The following is a 21,912-nucleotide window of genomic DNA, read 5'->3' on the forward strand; positions in this document are numbered from 1 at the left end:
CAGGTGAAATTAATCATAATTCTATACTTCATTCGATTCATTATGCCCAAAATAGTATCATTTCAACATATAATCAATATAAAAGTTATTAATGACTGATTATACATTTTTTTCTCATAAGTCTTCAAAATCCTGTGGTATTTTGTATTTCTAGCATGTCTCAGTTTGAACTAGTCACATCCCAGCTGCTTGGTAGCCACATGTAGTTAGTGGCTACTATACTGAACACAATACAGCTGTTAAAATAACACTTTAGAGGCCAAGAGACAGAAAGGAGAAATCACTTGGATTTTCAGATAACAACCTGAATGTCCTTTTCACAACCTTGAACCGTCTGGCGGAAATGGGGCCCTGCCCCCAGGTTAGCAGTATCGCAGTAGTGTAGGAACCAAGAAAGATTCTCCATTGATGAAAGAGCTTATTCTTTAAGGGCTCTCACAGTTCTTGGATCCCAGGAGTTTGTACCACCAGACTAGGAGATAGGGTTCCTCAGTGCAAGCTGGGATGATGAGAAAGACACTGGGATCAGGGTGCCAAGATGTCTTCATCCATTTGTGCTGCTATAACACAATACCACAGACTAGGTGATTTATAAGTAACAGAATTTTTTTAAATTTTTTTTACAGAGACAAGGTCTCTCTATATTGCCCAGGCTGGTCTGGAACTCCTGGCCTCAGCCTCCCAAAGTGCTGAGATTATAGGCGTGAGCCACCACACCCAGCCAATAATAGAAATTTGTCACAGTGCTAGAGGCTGGAAGTCCAAGATCAAGCCACTGGCAGGTTCAGGGTCTGATAATGATCCGGTCTCTTCTTCCAAGATGGTACCTTGTTGCTGAGTCCTCCAGAAGAGACAAACACTGTGTCTTCATGTGGCAGAAAGAATGGAAGAGTCAAAAGGGAGGGAGGCAGCTCCCTCACACCTCTTTTATGAGGACACTAATCCCATTCATGAGGGCTCTGCCCTTGAGACCTAATCACCTCCTAAAGGCCCCACCTCTAATATTATCACATTGGGGTTTAAGTTCCAACACATGAATTTTGAGAGGACACAGTCAGATCCTAGCGCCATCTGTCGTGTAGGATGGGATTCTTTCAGCACATCTCTTCCCAAAGGAGGGGTTCAGGAATTACATACCTGTGGTTCTCCGGCTAACCCCAGGCCATCTCTCTAGTTTGATTTTTGCAGATTATTGGTTGAGGGGTGACCTGGATTACTATATGATTTATTTATAATGTCATACAGAGCCAGTGCTTCTCTGGAAAGCTCTGAAAACGTTAGGGAGGTGTTCATTGGCTCTGGTATGCTAATGTCTTTACAAACTCATACTTCTTTGTCTTTGCAGGTACTATGGATTATCTGTTTGGTTCCCTGATGTCATTAAACATCTGCAGTCCGATGAATATGCATTGCTAACCAGAAATGTGGAGAGAGATAAATATGCAAATTTCAGTATTAACTTTACAATGGAAAATCAGATTCATACTGGAATGGAATACGACAACGGCAGGTCTAGAAACTTTGAAATAACTTAATGTGCCACCCAGCCACAAAAATTTGTTTCTTGTTAGCTGTGACTGCACTGAAACATGCATAATTTTTTTTTTTTTTTTTTTTAGTTTTTACATGTAGTCACTTTCATGATGAATTTGAATACTTCCAAATGGGTTTTAAAGAAAAGGTACACATCTATTAGTTACTTCACCTAAAACTATTTTTGAAACTCTGGTTGTTTATATTTATTAAACAACTGAGTTGTTTCATATTTCTTAAGCAGTGGAATTGACCGATGTGAAAAGAAAATTTAGAGAGACTTTGAAGAGCAATGAAAATAGGGTAGAGAAGAGTGAGGAGTATGAGGAAATGAGATGGGCTATAGAATTATTTAATTCACAGAAGAAATCTGAACTGTAATTTGATGAGTCTTCTGTTCCTAGAAAGGGGACCACTATTCGGAATTCCTCTCTTCTCCACTGTGCTGAATCCACAATTGGAGTATATCAGGAAGCGTTTTGATTAGAGAACAGGAATGATTCTCCAAAGTTCAGGGCTTTGAAAAGATGGAGATATGAACAAGGGACTCTTGAGAACGGGATCTGAAATGCTTCTTCCTGACAAGGGAGAACTGGCTCAGGGAGGTGGTTCTGGGTCATTCTTTCAGAGAGGGAAAAGAACAGACAAGGTATTAATACCTGTTTATGTCCAGGTACTTGTTGTCCAGACAAATAATTGCTGGTGTGGGCTCATGATCACCCTTCCATCATTCTTAGGAAATTGTCCCAATTTCAAAAGTGAGAAAAGTAAAAATATAAAATAATCAAAGTTGCTCAGGGCAAAAACCAGAGTCTGGAAAGATGAAAAAGAATTCTGTGGGATGCTTATGATCTGTGTAATGGAAAGGAGAGTTACTAACTGGGAGGTAATTGTTTGAATTAGTAATTCAGGGAGGGACCTCATCATAATCCAAGCCATATGGGATCCCCTTCACTCTCCCACATGCGATACTGCACTTGTATTTTGCAGAAACCTTAGTGTCAAATGCTCTGTAATTCTAAGGTGAAAGTTTGTTTAGCTAAGAAAGTATCATTACTCCAGTACAAATTTCTAATATATATTCATGTCTCTGACAGTTGTATTTTCAGTAATATTTGTTACAGTTCAAGCTAGATATTCAATCATCACTTAGAATTCTTTTCTGTTAGCAATATAATTATTAATCATTTTAATAGTATTAAAATCCTTGTAAAACATGTACATTATACATTAATTTTAAAAGATGATAGAAAAAAATTTTTGTCCTTCAGAAAATTTTGAAATATCACTACCTGATTCATTTTTTAAAAAATAGCTTTCCCTATTCAACATCATAAAATGGCAGTTCTTCCTGTGCTGCTGCGGAATAACCTCCAAGGTAGACGATAAGGAGACAGAGCAACAGGTAACGAGCACTTTGCAAACAGAGCACTCCTGGGAGAGCACAGGAGAAACTGATAGCAGTGGTCACCCCAGGGCAGAGGAACTGGTTGGCATGGGAATGGGCTGAAAAAGACTTCATTTTTCCATTTTCAACCTTTTGAATTTTGTACCATGGGTATTCTGTGTGTATATTATCCATTCAAAAACTACAATTAATTCCCCTTTGCAAATTCAGTTCCATTTCAGAAAATTGATAATTGTCTTAAAATGTGCCATTAGTTAGCCTCCTTTAGTGTATTTATTAATAGATGGTTTTACTTTGGGCCCCTGGAGTGGGGGTTAAAACAAGCTTATTTTTTTAAGCGCATTGGTCTGTGAGGCCACAGTGCATTTTGAACCAACAAATGCAATCGGGCATTTAGGGTGAGAATAAATTTGAAAGTACTCAATAGTTAGTGAATTGCTTTTAAGTCAGCTCACTTGTCTACAAGGATCAGTTCCTTTCTGCCCCTTATAAAAGAGATATTGATATAATAACTCCGTCCTGGTGAACAAGCATTTTCCTGTCAGTGACTGGCTAAGCATATACATTCATAGTCTCTTAGTAAAGTACCAAAGTACATTATGAATATTTGTCCATGAGCTGGGAGTCTTTATCAGTGCTGATAAGGCCTGAGTCAGACTCTTATAAGATGTTATGATCATTATGACTATTATCATCTTCACCACCTAGAATTCCCCCTTTTAATACCCAAAAATGTTGATGTCAAACATTAGAGCCATTAAAAAAAAGTTAAGAAATAGTAGTCAAGGCCGGGCGCGGTGGCTCACGCCTGTAATCCTAGCTCTGGGAGGCCGAGGCGGGTGGATCGCTCGAGGTCAGGAGTTCGAGACCAGCCTGAGCAAGAGTGAGACCCCGTCTCTACTAAAAAAAAATAGAAAGAAATTATCTGGCCAACTAAAAATATATATACAAAAAAATTAGCCGGGCATGGTGGCTCATGCCTGTAGTCCCAGCTACTCGGGAGGCTGAGGCAGTAGGATCGCTTAAGCCCAGGAGTCTGAGGTTGCTGTGAGCTAGGCTGATGCCACGGCACTCACTCTAGCCCGGGCAACAAAGTAACACTCTGTCTCAAAAAAAAAAAAAAAAAAAGAAATAGTAGTCAAAAATCTATCTGAACAGATTTGATTTTCTACATGTTTCTGAAAATAAGCAGAGCTCTCATAATTCTATTTGTTCCAAGGAGGATCTGTTGGCTGTGAGAAGAAGAATACTCCTGGAAATGAGTATGACCTATGAGTTTCTTGACCCCTACGTCAGTCATTCTTCTCATAAATGAAACAGAATTCTCATGCCCTTCTTCAGGATAACTGGAAGTTCCTACAGTAGAATGCAGAAGCCTTGGGTTTTCAGATTAGGAAATAGAATCTTATTAAAAAATTGAGTAGGAGAATGTCCTCAAGTTAAAGCCATTAACCCCAAATAGAGAATTTTCAAATAAAGGCATGCATGAAGAAACAAAAGGGTAAGATTGAAAAATAAAGAATTAATAGCCACAGATAATGCCCCAACTCTCTACTTTCAATTGCATACCTCATGATACCATTTGCCAACATCTCAAAGAGCTAAGGAAGTTACTGTGAGTGTCATTTCCTCTCCTGGTGGAAAATAATATTGGTGAGCAACGGAAGAGCCAAAGGATGGGCTGGATGAGAAAAAAGCAAAGAGCTTAGAACATCCATGAACCTATGTCCTTTATAATTAAGAAAGTCCACAGTGGGGCATCACATCTCTGAACCTGTTTGACTTAGCTTTGAACTCTGATGGACGAAAATCATTGATGTAAATTTTTGTGTGTGTGTTGGACAGATTCCTAGGGGTCAAGTTCAAATCCGTAACTTTCAAAGATTCAGTTTTTAAGTCCTGCACCTTTGAGGATGTGACTTCAGTCAACACCTACTTCAAGAACTGCACATTTATTGATACTGTTTTTGACAACACAGGTAGGTATGCTACTTAGGGCCCAGAAATGTGATAACCATGTGATAGGATGGGCAGCAGCTTATGTGGGAAATGGATATTAAAGAGTAAATAAACAAGTTCCCTAAATCAGGTTGGGTCAAATGTAAACTTACATTGTTTGTCTTTGTCAGATTTAATGCAAAGGGGGCTTGCTAAAGTTCAAAGCTGGCAAAAAGAAAAAGTCCTTTGGAGAATGATTTTTACAGCAAAGAATTAACCTGTAGCTTATTTAATAATCCTGGTTTCAAAATCTGGTGTTTGCTTAGGTGAGCATGCTTTAACTCTACAGTCAACAGAGATGGGCAACATGTGACTATGCTCAATCAGATATAATTATTTTAGCCCAATCCATATAATGGAGTTTGAAAATCCCCCGCGGGGGGCGGGGGGAAGAGGGAAAGCAAACATTTATTGAGCACCTACTCTATGCCATTTCCTACTGTAGGTCACTAGACATTCATTATTTAAGTTTTCACAATAGCTGAGGCTTAGAAAAATTAAGTAATTTGGCCATAATCATAGACCTAGTAACAGCTGGTGTTTGAACCCAGGTTTGTCTGATTTCAGGACCCATGCTTTCCCACCCCCACCCACTGGTCGGTCTGTCCTATAAAATGAGTCCAGCATAACAGCCTGGCACTGGCAGGAGTATCAGTGTGTACCCTGTTGCCAGCCCTGCCTTCCTGGTGCTCAGACAGGAGCCAGTTCTACCCAGCTCCAAATGAGAATGGGATTAGCTGTCTGTTTTTTGGTTTTAAAAAAGTGCCACCTATCACTATCTTCTAACTGATTGAACCTGAGAAGACCAGCTTTTTTGGCAGATCTTAATCAGCAAGGAAGATAACAGTTTCAATCTCACAGCCTTTTAGCAGAACCCACCACCATCTGCAATATGGATAGTTCCAGGTTCCAGAAGTGAATGTTAGCGACCTTCTGATGAGGCTGTTCCTCAGTGCATTCCTCCACAGAGACCTCAAGTTATAAATTCAGTCTCAAGGACCCAAGGAAAGGCCTGTTCCTTCTCTGTGCCTCAGAGTCCCATAAAATGGCAATAATAAGGCTGATTCATGCACATTTGGAAACAAATTGTTTTTATAATTGTAGTATGTAAGCTATTAGTACCATAATGATAGTCTTTATGTAACATAATAATTAGAATAAAGTAATATTGTAAAGGAATAGGCAAGTAATATAATTAGCAATGGCCAAACATAGGAAATCAGAAGATAACTGGACTCCTTTACTTAATTTATTCCTTTACTGAACAAAGGTATCTCATCATTCAGCTACTTCGTAATGTGAGGTCCTGGCCTAGACCCTACACTTTGGCCAGAAGAAGACACAAAAGGCCAAGCCCACCCAGGCACAAAAGCCCTCCAGGAATTTACAAGACCATGATTCTTTTCCAAATAGGCTTTCTTGTATTAGTGGGCACCCGTTAAGAGCTTGATGAATTGTCTTTGCTGTTATTGTTGTTTCTACAGATTTTGAACCATATAAATTCATTGACAGTGAATTTAAAAACTGCTCATTTTCTCACAACAAGACGGGATGCCAGATTACCTTTGATGATGATTATAGTGCCTACTGGATTTATTTTGTCAACTTCCTGGGGACATTGGCGGTGTTGCCAGGGAATATCGTGTCTGCTCTCCTGATGGACAGAATCGGGCGCTTAACAATGCTAGGTACGTGCTCAGTTTCATGTCAAATGAGAGAGCTGCCCCTGCAGTCTAGAGGGAGCCTGTTTCCCGCTGTACCCACCCCTCACCGCCCCGTCCCTTAGAAATTTGCATCCCATGAGGAGAAATCCCTTAGACCTTTCATTAGGACTAAATTGTAGTGAAAATTATGTCTAATTACATTTCATTTGAGCAGTTTCCATGAGTTAACAGACTGAAAAACTAATTACGTGTAACTAATGTATATTTTTCCACTTAAGTAGCTGAGTAATGGATGATGTGCATTTCTTACCTGCTGTGTTCTGCAGGTGGTTAGAGGAGCGAACCTTTCATACAGGTGAATGCACCTGTATTTGAGCTTTGTGGAGCCCAGTCTGCAGCTTCCATGTAGAATTTTCCTGAGAGATCTCAAAACCCAAGAGTCCTTGCTCTATTAAGATGATGGGAAACATTCCAACCTTTTGTCTGAATTGTTGGCAGGTGGCTCTATGGTACTTTCGGGGATCAGCTGTTTCTTCCTTTGGTTTGGCACCAGCGAATCCATGATGATAGGCATGCTGTGCCTGTACAATGGATTGACCATCTCGGCCTGGAACTCTCTTGATGTGGTCACTGTGGAACTGTACCCCACAGACCGGAGGTATGTTGATATGGGTCCCTTCAAGTCCCACAGGACCACTGAAAAGTCATTAAAAAACAAGCCAAGCTATCACTTCCCCAAGAAAGTGAAATTCAAAAAAAATCTGGCTTATGAAGATGTAGCTTGTATTTGTATCTTTTAAAAAGAAAATGTAGGCCAGGTGCAGTGGTTCACGCCTGTAATCCCAGCACTTTGGGAGGCTGAGGCAGGAGGATCACTAGAGCCCAGGAGTTTGAAGCTGCAGTGAGCTATGATGACACTACTGTAAACTGCACTCCAGCCTAGATCTGTAAGACCCTGACTCGAAAGAAAGAAAGAGGAATAAAGCTCCTAGCAGGAATTAATAGGGCAACAAAATCAGTGAAGGAATTTAATTGTGCCCATGACTTAGTTTGTTGGCTAACAATATGAGGAAGCTGTAATGAGGCGGTGAGGCTTAGGATTTAATAGCCTATCTTGGCCCACATTTTAAGAAGCTAATCAGTCCTGAGAGGGTCATTATCTTACGTTTGCAGGTGTCTGCATGAGCTCTGCATTAAGCAACCATGAAGAGGTCTCTAGAACACATCTCTTGACCTTCTTGGTTTGTTGGAAGGAAGCCCAACACATTTCTAGTTACAAAACAAAAAAACAAAAACAAAAACAATTGCTCTCAAAATGGAGACCCAGACTGTGTGCCTCATATCAGAGAAAAGGTTAGAAGGTAGGGCTTTGGGGTAGAGCTTTAGCAGCTGAATAATTAAAAAATAGAAGCTCTGTTTTGCCATTTGCCATGAGCTAAGACAAATGACCTTTGCCTTCTTTAATTTCACGTACAACCCCTCTGTTTTGTTGCCATGGAAGCCCTCTGAGCTAGAGGATGGAGTCAGTATTATTTGGACTTAGAAATGGAGGATTTTTTCTGGAACTATGCTGAAACATTTGGGATATCAATTTGCAACTGATCCTGAGTCCCTTGTCAGGGTTCATTCCTTTGTTTATTGGCCCCAATGGGGTACATTCTCTGTGTGTCCAGGCTCTAACTTACATTTCTTCTTCTAGAACATGTATTACTGAGCTAGAAGGTATCCTGTAGGTACTCACATATCCATCTCCCTGCAGAACATCTGACCCTCAAGACTCTGGATATCTGCTTATCAAATATTTTAATTCAGACTCTCAGCAAACCTCCTGTTAAATACATAGTCTCTGAAAGGAACTGTGCAATCTATGTACAGCATCTCCTTCATTCATTCAACAAATGTTAATATTCTTTTGTGGGCAAGGTTCTGAGGTGGATGCCTTGGGCTGTGGGGTGGGGGTGCTGCCAAAAGCAAGATTAAGGCCCTGCAGCTTTCACTGAGCTTTCTTTCATCAGCCTCTCATTCTGCAAACAGCGCCCAGGTGCAGATTACACCATACATTTAATATAAACTCCGCAATGTTACAGCAAGGCGAGGTCATAGCCCCCTTCCTTTTTGTTTTACACTGTAAGGGTTTGCTGCTATTTTAGATGAGTCAGCTGCCATAAGGAATGGAAGGCTGAGTGTTGTCCTATGACAAAAATCTGGCTTTAAGAAAAGCATACACAGGCCGGGCGCGGTGGCTCACGCCTGTAATCCTAGCACTCTGGGAGGCCAAGGCGGGTGGATTGCTCGAGGTCAGGAGTTCGAGACCAGCCTGAGCAAGAGTGAGACCCCATGTCTACCAAAAATAGAAAGAAATGATTTGGACAGCTAAAAATCTATATAGAAAAAATTCGCCGGGCATGGCGGCGCATGCCTGTAGTCCCAGCTACTCGGGAGGCTGAGGCAGGAGGATCACTTAAGCCCAGGAGTTTGAGGTTGCTGTGAGCTAGGCTGATGCCACGGCACTCACTCTAGCCCGGGCGACAAAGCAAGACTCTGTCTCAAAAAAAAAAAAAAAAAAAAAGCACACACAAATGGGGCAAATAGAAGCATGGACCTACTATGTTTCTGTTGTAGGAAAGATTAAACATCAACTGAAATAAAAACAACTTGCTGTTTGTGTTAGCTCAAGTCCTCTGAGAAGCAGATGTCAAACCCGAGTGAAGGAGGGAGGAAGGGACAGTGCTGTGGCCTCACACCAGGCTACTCAACATCAGCCTCCCATAAACCTTATTCAACAATGTGAATACCTTTTTCAGCCCCTTTTTCCTCTTCTCCTTCCTGAACTCCAATGACATAAATATTAGATCTCTTGGTGTGCTCCCACTGGTCCCTGATTTTCTGTTAATTTTTTGTCTTAGTCTGTTTTCTCTATTGTTCATGTTGGATAGTTTCTATCGTTCCAGCTTCCAGTTCACTGATTCTGTCCTCTGTCTTGTCCATTCTGCTGTTCAACCCAATCACTAAGCTTTTTATGTCAGTTATCATATTTTTCAATTCTAAGGTTTCCAGTTAGTTCTTCTTTATTTCTTCTACTTCCTTGCTGAGGCTTTCTAGTTTTTCATGAAGCTTTCTAAATTTCATGTTTCAAGAGTGGTCATAATTGCTCACTGAAGCATCATTATGGCTGCTTTAAAATATTTGTCAAATAATTCTGACATCTCTGTCATGTCAGTGTTGCTGTCTGTTGATTCTCTTTTTTCATTCTGTTTGAAAGCTTCCTGGTTATTTGTATGATGAGTGAGTTTTGGATTGAAAGCAGTCATTTTCATATTATGTTATGAGTATTTGGATCCTATTTAAGCCTTTTGTTTTGGTTGGCTTTCTCTGACTCCTCTCTGGCAAGGGAACGGGAGGTATTGCCTCATCATTACCAGGTGAAGGTAGAAGTCCAGGTTCCCTACTCATCATCCATTGCCATCCCATAGGGAACGTCCTTGTTACTGCTGGGCGGGGGTTGGAGTCCTCATGATCATGGATACTATGGAGTGGGGAGGAGGGGTGAGGGTCCCAGCTCCCTACTTAGCCTTCTCTGACACCACACAAATGGTGGTGTGGGGGGCACCTCATTAGAGTTTCATGAGGGTGGAAGTCTAGGCTCCCCACTAGATCTTTGCTGGTGTACCTGGCGGTTGGGCTACAATTTTTTCTGGTGTTTGTTTGGAAAAGAGAGTTTATTGTCTAGAAGTTTTCTGTCTTGCTACACTGCCCTTTTCCTGGTCCTCTGGCTAGAAAGAGCAGGCTTTGGCGGGGGGTTGTCTTTGTCTGTGGCTGTTGGCATTTCCGGGTTGCCAGCTTCTTCAACTCCAGGTCTGAGATCTATGAGGCAAAAAAGCAAACACAGAGCACTCACTATCCCCAAGCTCTCTAGCAGCTCTGCCTTTTTTCTCTATCTTTCTGAGTCTTTTTGTGTTTATTTCATATATAATGTCCAGGACTTTTAGTTGTACTTAGCAGGAAGAATAAAGAAAAGTACGTGTACTCCATCTCAATGTGAATTTTAATATTGTTCATTTACTTATTCAACAGTTTTTTTTTTTTAATGCCTGTGATACAACCATGAGTAAGACATTTGTGGTCTTTATTCTCAAAAGGACAAGTAAACATCAGTTACAATGTAGTATGGTCAAGATCATTATGTGAGAAGCACATGTTGCTCTGAGGGCCTCAGAGCATCAAAGGTTTCTTGGAAGAAGTAACATCTAAGCTCAGCTCTGAAGAATCTATGCCTAGGACAGTAGGGCAGTAATGGCTTGCAGTTGGTCTTCAAACTTCACTGGACTGACTCTTGCCCAGGGCCGGAACTGGCCTCAAATAGAGGCAAGATGTCAGAACTAACTGCAGTGGAAGTTGTGGAAGCGGTGGAAGAGGAAGATGCCTCTGTTCATGCACTCACCCCAGCTAACCACCTCCATCTTGATCCTAAACCTTCCCAACTCTGTAGGAACAGCTTGGGAATGTTACCACGGCCCACTTCCCAATGCCCACAGCGTCTGCCACAATGACTGAGACTCAGGGGTCCACGCAGTATGGGCTCTTAATTCTTAGGCATGGCCCTGGGGGAGCAAGGAATACTTGCAGTTCTGCAGGGATCTGTGGGGTGAAGTGGGAAGATGGTAAAAATAAGTGGTTGCCGTCAAGTATTTGTCCTTGATTGTGCAGCTGGGAAGACAGGGTTGCATATGAGGGAAGAACTAGAGAACGGGGCAAAATGATAGACGTTTGAAGTCTGGGGCAGTATTGAATATACAACTCAATGTATGGTATTTTGACAATGTCTGTATCAGCCCCTTCCTGTGTCAAAAATAAGCAGGGAGCCTGTTATATGGAATGTAGATCATGGGCCACTGACATATCGAGAGATTCTTATAATAGATGGGAAACATGGATGTGGCATAAGCCAGAGATAGAAGGGATTGTCCAGCTTGCTAGAGTTTTCCGAAAGGGAACCCTACCCGTCCAATACCTTGGTCCAGGGGAGCTTCCTTTTCCCTCATTTTTCCACCCCCAGGCGCTGCCACTAGCAAAATTGCTTTTAATCCTCCTTGTGAGCAGGACTGGGACACGCCAACAGAAGATACGTCCCCTTTGTTGAGGGTTCCCCCCCCCATGCCCTAACCGGGCAAAAATAAAGCAATTTTCCCTCGTCTCTTGAAATCTTCAAAGAGAAAATGATAAATAATGATCGGTTGAACTGGGCTTTCCCATCGTTCACCTCCCCTAGGTTTCTCCCCCTCCTTGTCAGACTTGTAAACCTCCCGAGAGTGATAAGCGCTGCCCACGTAGGGTGGCTCATCCCGGTTCATCCCAGCTCAGCCCTGCTCGGCCGGTTCTAGGTTTCGTCCTGCGTGTTCTGCCGCGTCCGGGCGGTGACTTTCTGCTGCCACCGTGTGGCGGTGGCGCAGTCCCGCCGCTCACACTTCCTGCGTGCGCGCGGCCCGGTGGCCGTTTGCACTCCCCGTCCTTGGAGCTCGGGGCGAGGAGCGAGTGATGCAAGCCAGGCTCCAACTCCGCGCGGACTCCGCAGCCCCACAGGCCTGCCTACGGGGCTGCTTTGGCAGCACGTTCTGCCGTTCTCTGGCCTCTGTCTTCCTTCCCCGTTACGCATGCACAGTTTGAGACATGACCTCAAAAAGGATTTGAGAGTAAAACCCTGATTGTTCACACCTGCTATTGCCTGCGGGTCCTGGGCAGCTGCTGCTGTCACCCAGCACTGTGGGATTGGTCTCTCCCTTGATGAGCTAAAATCAAAACATCTGCCCGGAATTAACCACCCTAAGCCCCTCCCCTCAGGGCTGTTCTTGTTTGGACAGAGTTCTCTCATTTCCTCCCTGTGCTCAATCCTGAAAGTCTGCAATCCTGGTCTCTTAGTGCCCAGCTGCGTGACCTCAGGGAGACCACTCAGCAGAACTGGGCCTCAGTAGTTTGAGATATAAAATGAGAAGATTGAAATAAATGGTGTCTCCCTCTTCACCATCATCATCTGCTATTCCATAATGGTATAGCATTTTTTTCTTGAATACATTCTGCGTCTGTGGTCATAAAGATCTCTTATTTTTGAAGATGTTGATATGAAGAAATCTTTTAACTATCCTGTGTAAACAACCCATGTAATACACTCCGTCCATGACCCTTTACTCTGCTTTATTTTTTATGTGCCTTATCATTATATTAGGTAGGTTTATATTTTATGTATGTTTTTGCGTGTTTATATTTATTATATATTTATATCTTATTTTCTTTATATGCATTATCATTATATATGTTATACTTTGGCCATTCAGCAAATGTCAGATTCCTTTTGTCTCTGGCAGAAGTGGAGGGCGAGGGGGTGGGGAACATATACTTCCTTTGCCCACAGCCACAGCAAGTGGTATATTACAATGGCAGCAAATCCTGCCACATGTGAAAACAGGCACAAAAACCGTCATAAAGGCTGTTCTTGAGCTCCAGGGAAGTCCCTCTCTCTGGCCTTGGGTACTGAACAAGTCCTTGCATGAAAGATCTGTGCATATATCAGTATATGCATATAGAAACATATATAATGTAAACGCATATACATAAAATATAAAACTATCTAGAATATGTGGATGTGATCATATATTGACAGCAGGACCACCAGATTTGGGGGCCAGTCGGGCAACAGGTCCTTCTTTAAGTGCAGGGTGCAGGACAAGTGAGCCTAGAATCTAGAGTCTAGACCAACAGTACCATTTCAGCAATTTGAGGTTGCTGGGCTTGGAGGATGCTTGTATGTCCATTGTGCTAAGAGCAGAGCATTCTTTCCAATCCAGTGCATTTCCTGAACAGCACTCATGTCACCAATAAAAAAATCATCTCAATGGTCATTAACAAACCTTCTTATGCAGATTTCTAAAATGCTATTTAAAATGCTAAGTAACCATCTCTGGCCTGTTGATTCCTGATTAAGGTGCTTTAAATGCTATGGGTATACATTAGAGACAATTTCTTTGTCAAATTGCTTATACTGAAGTACTTTTAAAGCAAATTACCACCCAGACCCTATGATGATAGGATGTTAGGTTGTAGGTTTGTTTACTCTCTGTCACCCACTTGAATGGGAGCTCCTTGGGGGCAGGATTTTGTCTTCCTTATTTACTGCTATAACTCCAGGTAAATGAATGAATGAATGAAATACGCTTTTTAAAATTCAGGCTGGGTACAGTGGCTCAAACTTGTAATCCCAGCACTTTGGGAGGCCGAGGTGGGAGGATTGCTTGAGGCCAGGAGCTTGAAACCAGCCTGGGCAACATAGTGAGATGACGTCTCTATAAGACATTTAAACATTAGCAGGGCATGGTGGTACACACCTGTAGTTGTAGCTACACAGAAGGCTGAGCCAGGAGGATTGCTTAAGCCCAGGAGTTTGAGGTTGCAGTGAGTTTGATGATGCCACTGTTCTCTAGCCCAGGTGACAGAGAAAGACCCTGTCTCAAAAAGTAATAAAAATAAAACTAAACTAAAAATTAAATTAAATTAAAAAATAAAATTCAGTTGGCTATGGACTATAGTTTTCCTCCCTGTGTGGGTTCTCTCAGGAGTAGCATCTGGGCAGTGTGAGGGGAGCACAGGCCTGCAGTCCTCTCTGCTGCCCTTCTGTGTCCTCTCCACATCTGCCCTCACAGCCCGACCTCCCGATCCTGCAGCTGTCCGCTCCCCCATCCTCATACGCATCGCCTGTTAGAGACCCACCTCCTCTTCTCCCTCTACTCCATCAACAGAGTGGTGGAAAGAGCACAGATACAGGAGTGGGGGGACTCACATGCAGGCACTGCCAGAAAATAGCTGGGTAACTTGGAAAAGCCCCTCACCTTTCTGGGCCTTGGTTTTCTCATCTGTGAAAGGCACTGCACTGAGTATTTTAGATGATCTCATTTAACCTTATTTAGTTCTCACTCCAACCCTGCAGAGTAGATGTTCTTACCCCATTTACGGGCACAGAGAGAGGAAGTAACTGCCCTGGATCTCTTAGCCTCAACCCCAGATGTCTGACTCGGTGGTGCTGCTCCCAGCACAGATATACCTACCTTCCTTCCCAATAGGTCTGGAAATCTGTTTTTAAGAAGCTCACCTGGATATTGGGGTGCACAGCCATGTTCATGCACCTTGGCCTTAGATGAACTCCAAGTTGTCTCCCGATGCTCAGTCATTCTGTCACTATTTCCCTTGGCCAGGCCCTCATTCCCTAGCTCAGTTTATCAGATAAGTGATAAGACACAAAGGCTCCCATTATTACCTGTCCATGAATATTTGATTTCAACAGGAATGAGGAATAAGAAGCCCATTAGTTGGGGGGAAGGGGGTGGCAAGGAGAGGGAGCTAGAGGGCTCCTAGGGGTGCAGGGATTCTCAGCCCGCACCTCATAGGTGAGTCCTTCTCCACTGGGTGTGAGTAAGGGCGGCACCCTGTGCAGAGGCGCAGGAGGCCATCTTGGCCTCGTTAAGGGGCATACGTGCACACACCCGCTACCCACTTGGGTAAGACACGTTTTCTACCTTTGGAGATCAGAAATCGATTGGATTTAGTGGATTCTGACATAAGAATGTGGAATTAGCCTTTTTTCCTCTGGGGAAAAACAAAACAAAAGAAGATGATAGGTATCAATCAACAAACGTGACCCACCCAATGCCCATTCAAATGTCCGTTACAAAAATCCACTTCCAACATATTTGGAAGTCTCAGGAAACTCATTAGTTCAGCTTTTCATTTAACAAGTATCATAGGCATCCCTGCGCCAGTCCTGAGAAGGGGTCGTGCTGAGTGACTGCTAGGTCCAGATGTGGCCTGGACCTAAACAAGGCTAATTAATCCCCGAGAAGGAACTGCCCAAGATTGGTATAAGCCAGCCCTTAGGGAGGGGAGTGAGGATAATGGCGTGGAGGGAAGTCAAGTCAAGTCAAGGCAACTGAGTAAGAGTTGGAAGAGAAGGGAAATTCATGTTGGGTGAGAAACTGCCTCTGGTGAAAATGAATTAAGCTATGAGCTGTGAAAAGCAGAGTGAACAACAGAGCTTAACAAGAGCAGGAGCAGGAAGGGAGAAGGGGGGGGCGCTTTGGGTTGGATCCCTCTCTCCTCTCTTGGGTGCAGCACACCTTGCCACCCTCAGCCTCCCCTGCACCACGTCGCAAACGTTTTCCTACAGCTGGTATTCCCTAAGGAACACATCCAGAAGAAGGAGGTCACATATGTGAAGTGTTAATTGCAGTATCGTTTATGTTACCCCAAATTTGGAAACCTGCTACTTAGCCAATGGTTTAGGTCCAGAAATAATGATCACATGCTACATAAGTCATTTCGTTTCAAACAAAACGTAAACACGGAACAAACAATATGAATGGCTGAAAAAAAGCAGGAAGTGAAATTTTCTAAATCCTCTGATTTATTGTGATTTACATAATTGGAAGTACACTAAAGGAAATTTAGAAATGAAAACCATTTGTTGGAGAGGTGGAAAGGACGTTTTGCTTTGGTAATTTCCTTTAGTATATGACAGTGAACTCCACTCAAAAACGAAGACATCTCTGGGGAGATAGGAGGGTTCTCAGCCCTGGATACACCTTTGTATCACACAGAGCTTCTAAAAGGTACTAATACCTGGGCCCCCCAGGAGAGCAATAGAGTCAGAATCTGTGTGTGTGTGTGTGTGTGTGTGTTTAGGTATTGATACTGAGACATAGCTACAGTTTAAGTGCTCCCCAAGGTGATTCTAATGCACTCAGGCTTGAGCAATGCTAGGTGAGGGCATGGTTACATGTGTCTGTGCACCTTCAGATTGCTATCCTAACCCTAGGTTGAGAACACCGAGGCTTGAGGAGGTAGGAGACTTGTTTAGGAGCTGGAGGGAGGCAAGCCATGTGGCCCTCGAGAAGCCTTTAGAGACCTAAGGCAGACCTGAGTGGGTGCCATGAGATAAGTTAGGGAGATGTGGCAGTATTGTGAGAGCCAGAGAATGTCCCTATCCACATGCCATCCTTCACCTGGCAAGCTCCTACTATTCCTTCCAGACAATCCTATTCTCATCCACCCACTACAAGAAGCCTTCCCTCAACTGTACCCACCCCCAGCCTGAGATCACTTCCTGTCCTCTTGCCCCCATAATACTGTGTGTGTATCCTCATCACTGCACTTAGCATGTGTGTTATCATCATCTTTTCTCATCTGTCCTATTGTTAATTTTAGGGTCTCTGGACCCAGTGCAATGCTTGACACATCACAGATAATGAATGATTATTAAATGAGGAAATGCATAGGAGAATGTGTAAATTGGGAGTGTATTAAGGACAAATCTGCTTATTAGACAAATATTCAAGGTGTTTCTAGTACTCTTAGCATTGTAGTTTGATAGCTCAGATGGATTCAGGGTTAAAATAGCTCTTCTAGGTTAACCTGGAAACTGAGCCATCATTTGTAATATTGTTTCTGTGAGATAAACGAAATTCATTGTGTTTCAAATAACCAACCTCCAGATAAATTTTTAGATCACAATGTATTCCTGATTTAAGGACTGCCTCTATACTCCAAAATGCTCCATGCTGAGTTCTGAGTATTCTGGCATACAGTGGTGTGATCATAGCTCACTGCAGCCTGGAACTCCTGGGCTCAAGTGATCCTCCCACCTCAGCCTCCCAAGTAGCTGGGACTATAGGCACGTGCCACCACACCCAGTTAATTTTATTTTATTTTTTGTAGAGATGGGGTCTCACTGTGTTGCCCAGGCTGGTCTCAACCTCCTGGCCTCAAGTGATCCTCCCACCTTGGCCTACCAAAGTGCTGGGATTATAGGCATGAGCCACCATGCCCAGCTCTGAGTATTCCTTTTATAACTTCTCCCAATGATTTGACTGAGTTGTCCAAAAAAAGTTTCTTTCCAAGAGTTTAGACAAAGAGAATGCTCACATTTTACCCATTCCCCCACCCCACCCCATTTTACCCTTTAACCAGATAAATTCTATGAGCTGCGTTTGGATCCATACGATTTCAGGCCTTTTCAAAATATAGTATTTAATTTTTTTTTTTTTTTTTTTTTTTTTTTTGAGACGAGGTCTTGCTCTGTTGCCCAAGCTGGAGTGCCGTGGCATGGATTAAACTCCTGGGCTCAAGTGATCCTCCTGTCTCAGCCTCCCAATTAGCTGGGACCACAGGTGTGCACCACCACACCTGGCTAATTTTTCTATTTTTTGTAGAGACAGGGTGTCGCTGTATTGCTCAGGCTGGTCTTGAACTCCTGGTCTCAAGCAATCTTCCCACCTTGGCCATCCAGAGTGCTAGGATTACAGCCATGAGCCACTGCACCCAACCTGAAAATATTTGAAGGAAAATTTTACTTATCCAAGGAAAGGGCAGTCGTGTTTTCTTGAATGCCAGCACTAACCTAAGGAGGCTGTGTGCTTTGCACCCACACCAGATTTTCATCTGACGACCTGCGTTTGCTTCGTAAATGAAACAGAAATTCCTAAGAAATAAGGATTTGATCGTCTTTTTTAAATGCATCAGATACCAGACCAGATGCTCCTAATGCATCTGTCTTCAATGTGCCCAGAAATCTCAGGAAGTCATCCATTCCTCAGTTATGGTTTCAGTAATATAAGGAGATAGCTGCATTTTATACCCCATTCTGAGTTCATGGCTTGGGAAAACGTGGTTATTTTAACCCAGATGCAAATCCTACCTGTGTTATTCCACAGTTTCAGTGTTGAGAGACTTCTTCATGACAGAGGAATGTTTTCCTTTCTCTTATCAGCAATATACATACTGGCCATTTTCCCCAGAAGGATACAGCTTATTTTACTACGATAAGATGTATTTGGTAGTTTATGACTCTAGAAACTAAAATGTAATTTTAAAAAAGTGAAAGGAGCCGGGTGCAGTAGCTTGTGCCTGTAGTCCCAGCCACATGGATGGCTGAGGCGGGAGGATCACTTGAGGCCAGGAGTTTGAGACCAGGCTGGGCAACACATCAAGATCCCATCTCTACAAAAAAAAAATTGTTTTAAGTGAAAGAAATCAGTCTGAAAAGGCTACATACTATAAGATTTCAACTATATGATATTCTGGAAAAGGCAAAATTATGGAGATAGATCAGCGGTTGTCTAGGGTTGGGAGGAGAGAGGAAAAGGTAAAGCACAGGGGATTTTAGGGCAGTGAAACTATTGTGCTCAGTGATACTGTAAAGGCGGACACGTGTCATTACACATTTGTCAAAACCCACAGAATGTCCAATACCAAACGTGAGTCCTAATATAAACTGAAATTTAGTTAATGATAATGTATCAATATTGGCTCATCAATTATAACAAAGGTACCAAACTAATGGGAGAAAAGTTAATAGGCGAAATGAGCGGTATAAGTGTAAACTTATTTTTCATTTAATTTTTTTCTTGTAAATCTAAAGCTGCTCAAAAAAGTCTTTTCATGAAAAAAAAAAAATACAAAAAGACAGTTCAGCCTCATGGTACCATCTCCATGGAGGTGGGAGAGATGGTGATGCTGTCATTGTCCTTAAGTCTTCTTCGGTACCCAACATGTAGCCTCAAGCAACTTAATTTGAAAGTATTTATCAGTATATTAAATCTCCTTAGCTTTTTAGTGGTTGTCACTATTACTAGTCTCTTTCTTTAAAAAAGAAGAAAAACACAAAATTAGCTCACTTTCTTCTTAAGAAGTTCCTCTTTCTTTCAGAGATTTCATTATACTCCTTCCTCATTCCAGTTTAGCGACTTTGCCATGCTTCAGAGCCTACTTACTTTACTTTCTAGGTGTCTTGGCCAAAAAGCAAATCTGTGCTTTCTGTCCTTTATTAGGTGTGTTCTAATCAGTGAAAACATTGGCTGTGCACTAACTCACAGACTGGGGGTTTAAAAAAAAAAAAAAGCATCCAAAAATAGACCTGCATTCAATGTGCCTTTAATATGCACAGATGCCAACTGACAACCAAAAAATGGTGAACTGGCATAAAGTCAGAAGGAATTTCATATTCTCTCATGATGTCAGTGGTATATGTAGTTTCCTGTCTAGAAGTTTCCGCCTAGAAGGCCACAGTAAAACCACTTGATACTTGTATATTAAAGGCAGTAAAATTTTTCTTTTTCAAAGAATGTCTTAAGAAATGGGGTATATCTTACTTACATGCCCATAGAGCTTAAATGCCAGCATAGAGAGTGAACAAGCTCTTCTCTAGGCCTACAATCTGATTCTCTTCTGTAATATTTTCTTGGACTTGATTTCCCACAGAGAACTCTGATGAGGAGATAAGAAATGTTACACTAGTTCATTGGTGGACTGCCTGGCCCAGTATTCAGTTTCTGCCTGCTACCAAAAACATCTGGCCAGAGAACATGGTATTTCACCCCCGTGGTACCTGAAAGACGAGGGCTACAACACCATTATCCCTGATTTTCTCTGAAAACCCCATGGGCTTTCATTATTTAAAAATCAGTACAATAATTAAGTTGGTAAGAGGAAATAGGGAGTGAGCAAAAATCAAAATATATTGCCACATACTTATATTTAGTTCTGGGATGAAATTTAAATTTCCTTTTAAACAGATGTTTCTGAAATTATGGGACTTTACAAAACAAAATAACAAATCACTCTTGTAAAGAGATGAGAAGCTGGCCGGGCGCAGTGGCTCATGCCTGTAATCCTAGCACTCTGGGAGTCCGAGGTGGGAGGATTGCTTGAGCTCAGGAGTTCGAGACCAGCCTGAGCAAGGGTGAGACCCTGTCTCTACTAAAGATAGAAAAAAAATTAGCCAGGCAACTAAAAATATAAAAGATTAACCAGGCATGGTGGCATGTTCCTGTAGTCCCAGCTACTCGGGAGGCTGAGGCAGGAGGATCGCTTTGAGCCCAGGAGTTTGAGGTTGCTGTGAGCTAGGCTGCCGCCACAGCACTCTAGCCTGGGCAGCAGAACGAGACTCTGTCTCAAAAAAAAAAAAAAAAAAAATAGAGAGAGATGAGAAGCTGCTCAATTTCTCTAACCCAACCTTTCTACACCTTGCCTGGAGTGACAGGTAGGTAGGTGGCCCAGCTTCTTCCATGCTGAGCAGAGGTGACCTACGTCTCTCTAATGACCTGTGCTTCATGTCTGTTTCTTTGTGAAGAGACGGGTTTGGATAGGATAAGATTATAGTTTTGATTTAAGAGACCCTTTCTTCCAATACCATTGGGCCAAGAGAGAAGAGATTTTTCTTAATCCCTGAGATTTTCTTTCACTTTCTGTTCACAAGAAATTGGAATTTATAGGCAGAATAAGAGCCAACAGAAGTGGTAAGAAAGTCAACAGAGGGCTGAAGGAACAGTGCCAACAGCTGGGATTCTCTATCCCTAGATTTGCTAACAAGCATTGAATTATTTGCTCCAATGATATATAACACAAGCTACTTGAAGATCATTGACAATTAACTCTAAGGGACATTTCTGTCTGAAGTTGGAATCATCGAAGTCATTTTCTCAACCTTTCCTTTCCTTTCCTTTTCCTTCTCTTTCCTTTGCAGAGCAACAGGCTTCGGCTTCTTGAATGCACTATGCAAAGCAGCAGCCGTCCTGGGCAACTTAATATTTGGCTCCCTGGTTGGCATCACCAAAGCAATCCCCATCCTGCTGGCTTCTACTGTGCTCGTGTGTGGAGGACTCGTGGGGCTGCGCCTGCCTGACACACGAACCCAGGTTCTGATGTAACGGGAAAAAAGCCATCCTTCCTGTGTCTCCTCCGCCCGCCCTGGGTCAGTTCGCCTGACTGACTCAAGGCTTCAGAGTTTTCCCATATAGAAAGATGATCCAGTATCAGAACACAGACTGTTGCTGTGACTTAAAAATTTAGATGCATACCATCTTGCCCCTTGAATGTGATATTATACAAGTTTTATTTTCATGCATTGTTCTCTTTTCTAACTGTGATGCTACTGCCTCCCCTCAATCAGTGGAAGCATGTCTAAAATGCCCTGGTCAACCAGGCTTCCCGGGGCTCTGTTCATTGAAGGTTTAGAAGCTAAGAGGGCTGGGCTGGTGTAAGAAATAGATCCTGCTCCTAATTCAGTATTAACAGGAAATATAAGTTGGCATATTATTGCATTTGTGCTGAGGAGAGGGATTCTCTCTCTCTCTCTTTTTTTTTTTTTTTCTGAGTGATATTTCCTGTTTACTTAGAAAAGGACACCCAGCAATTCTTGCTGTTACAGCAGGGCCTTTCAAAGAAAACCATGTGGTACCAAACAGGGCTGGGTGGGGCTCTTTCCGGCAAGAC

General features: G+C 42.5%; 1 protein-coding gene across 1 annotated transcript in view; it reads left to right on the forward strand.

The window, feature by feature from the left end:
- SV2C (synaptic vesicle glycoprotein 2C) overlaps nt 1-21,502 on the forward strand; it is a 148,043-nt gene extending 126,541 nt beyond the window's left edge. Inside the window, exons 8-12 of the mRNA XM_045566427.1 lie at nt 1,346-1,510; nt 4,787-4,920; nt 6,424-6,627; nt 7,102-7,261; nt 21,164-21,502. Coding sequence (XP_045422383.1) covers nt 1,346-1,510; nt 4,787-4,920; nt 6,424-6,627; nt 7,102-7,261; nt 21,164-21,347 — 847 coding nt within the window. The 3' untranslated portion in view covers nt 21,348-21,502. The remainder of the gene's footprint in view (nt 1-1,345; nt 1,511-4,786; nt 4,921-6,423; nt 6,628-7,101; nt 7,262-21,163) is intronic.
- The last annotated feature ends 410 nt before the right edge of the window (nt 21,503-21,912 follow it).

The sequence above is a fragment of the Lemur catta genome, chromosome 12 (genome assembly GCF_020740605.2).
Source record: "Lemur catta isolate mLemCat1 chromosome 12, mLemCat1.pri, whole genome shotgun sequence".
In the NCBI taxonomy this organism is placed as follows: Eukaryota; Metazoa; Chordata; class Mammalia; order Primates; family Lemuridae; genus Lemur; species Lemur catta.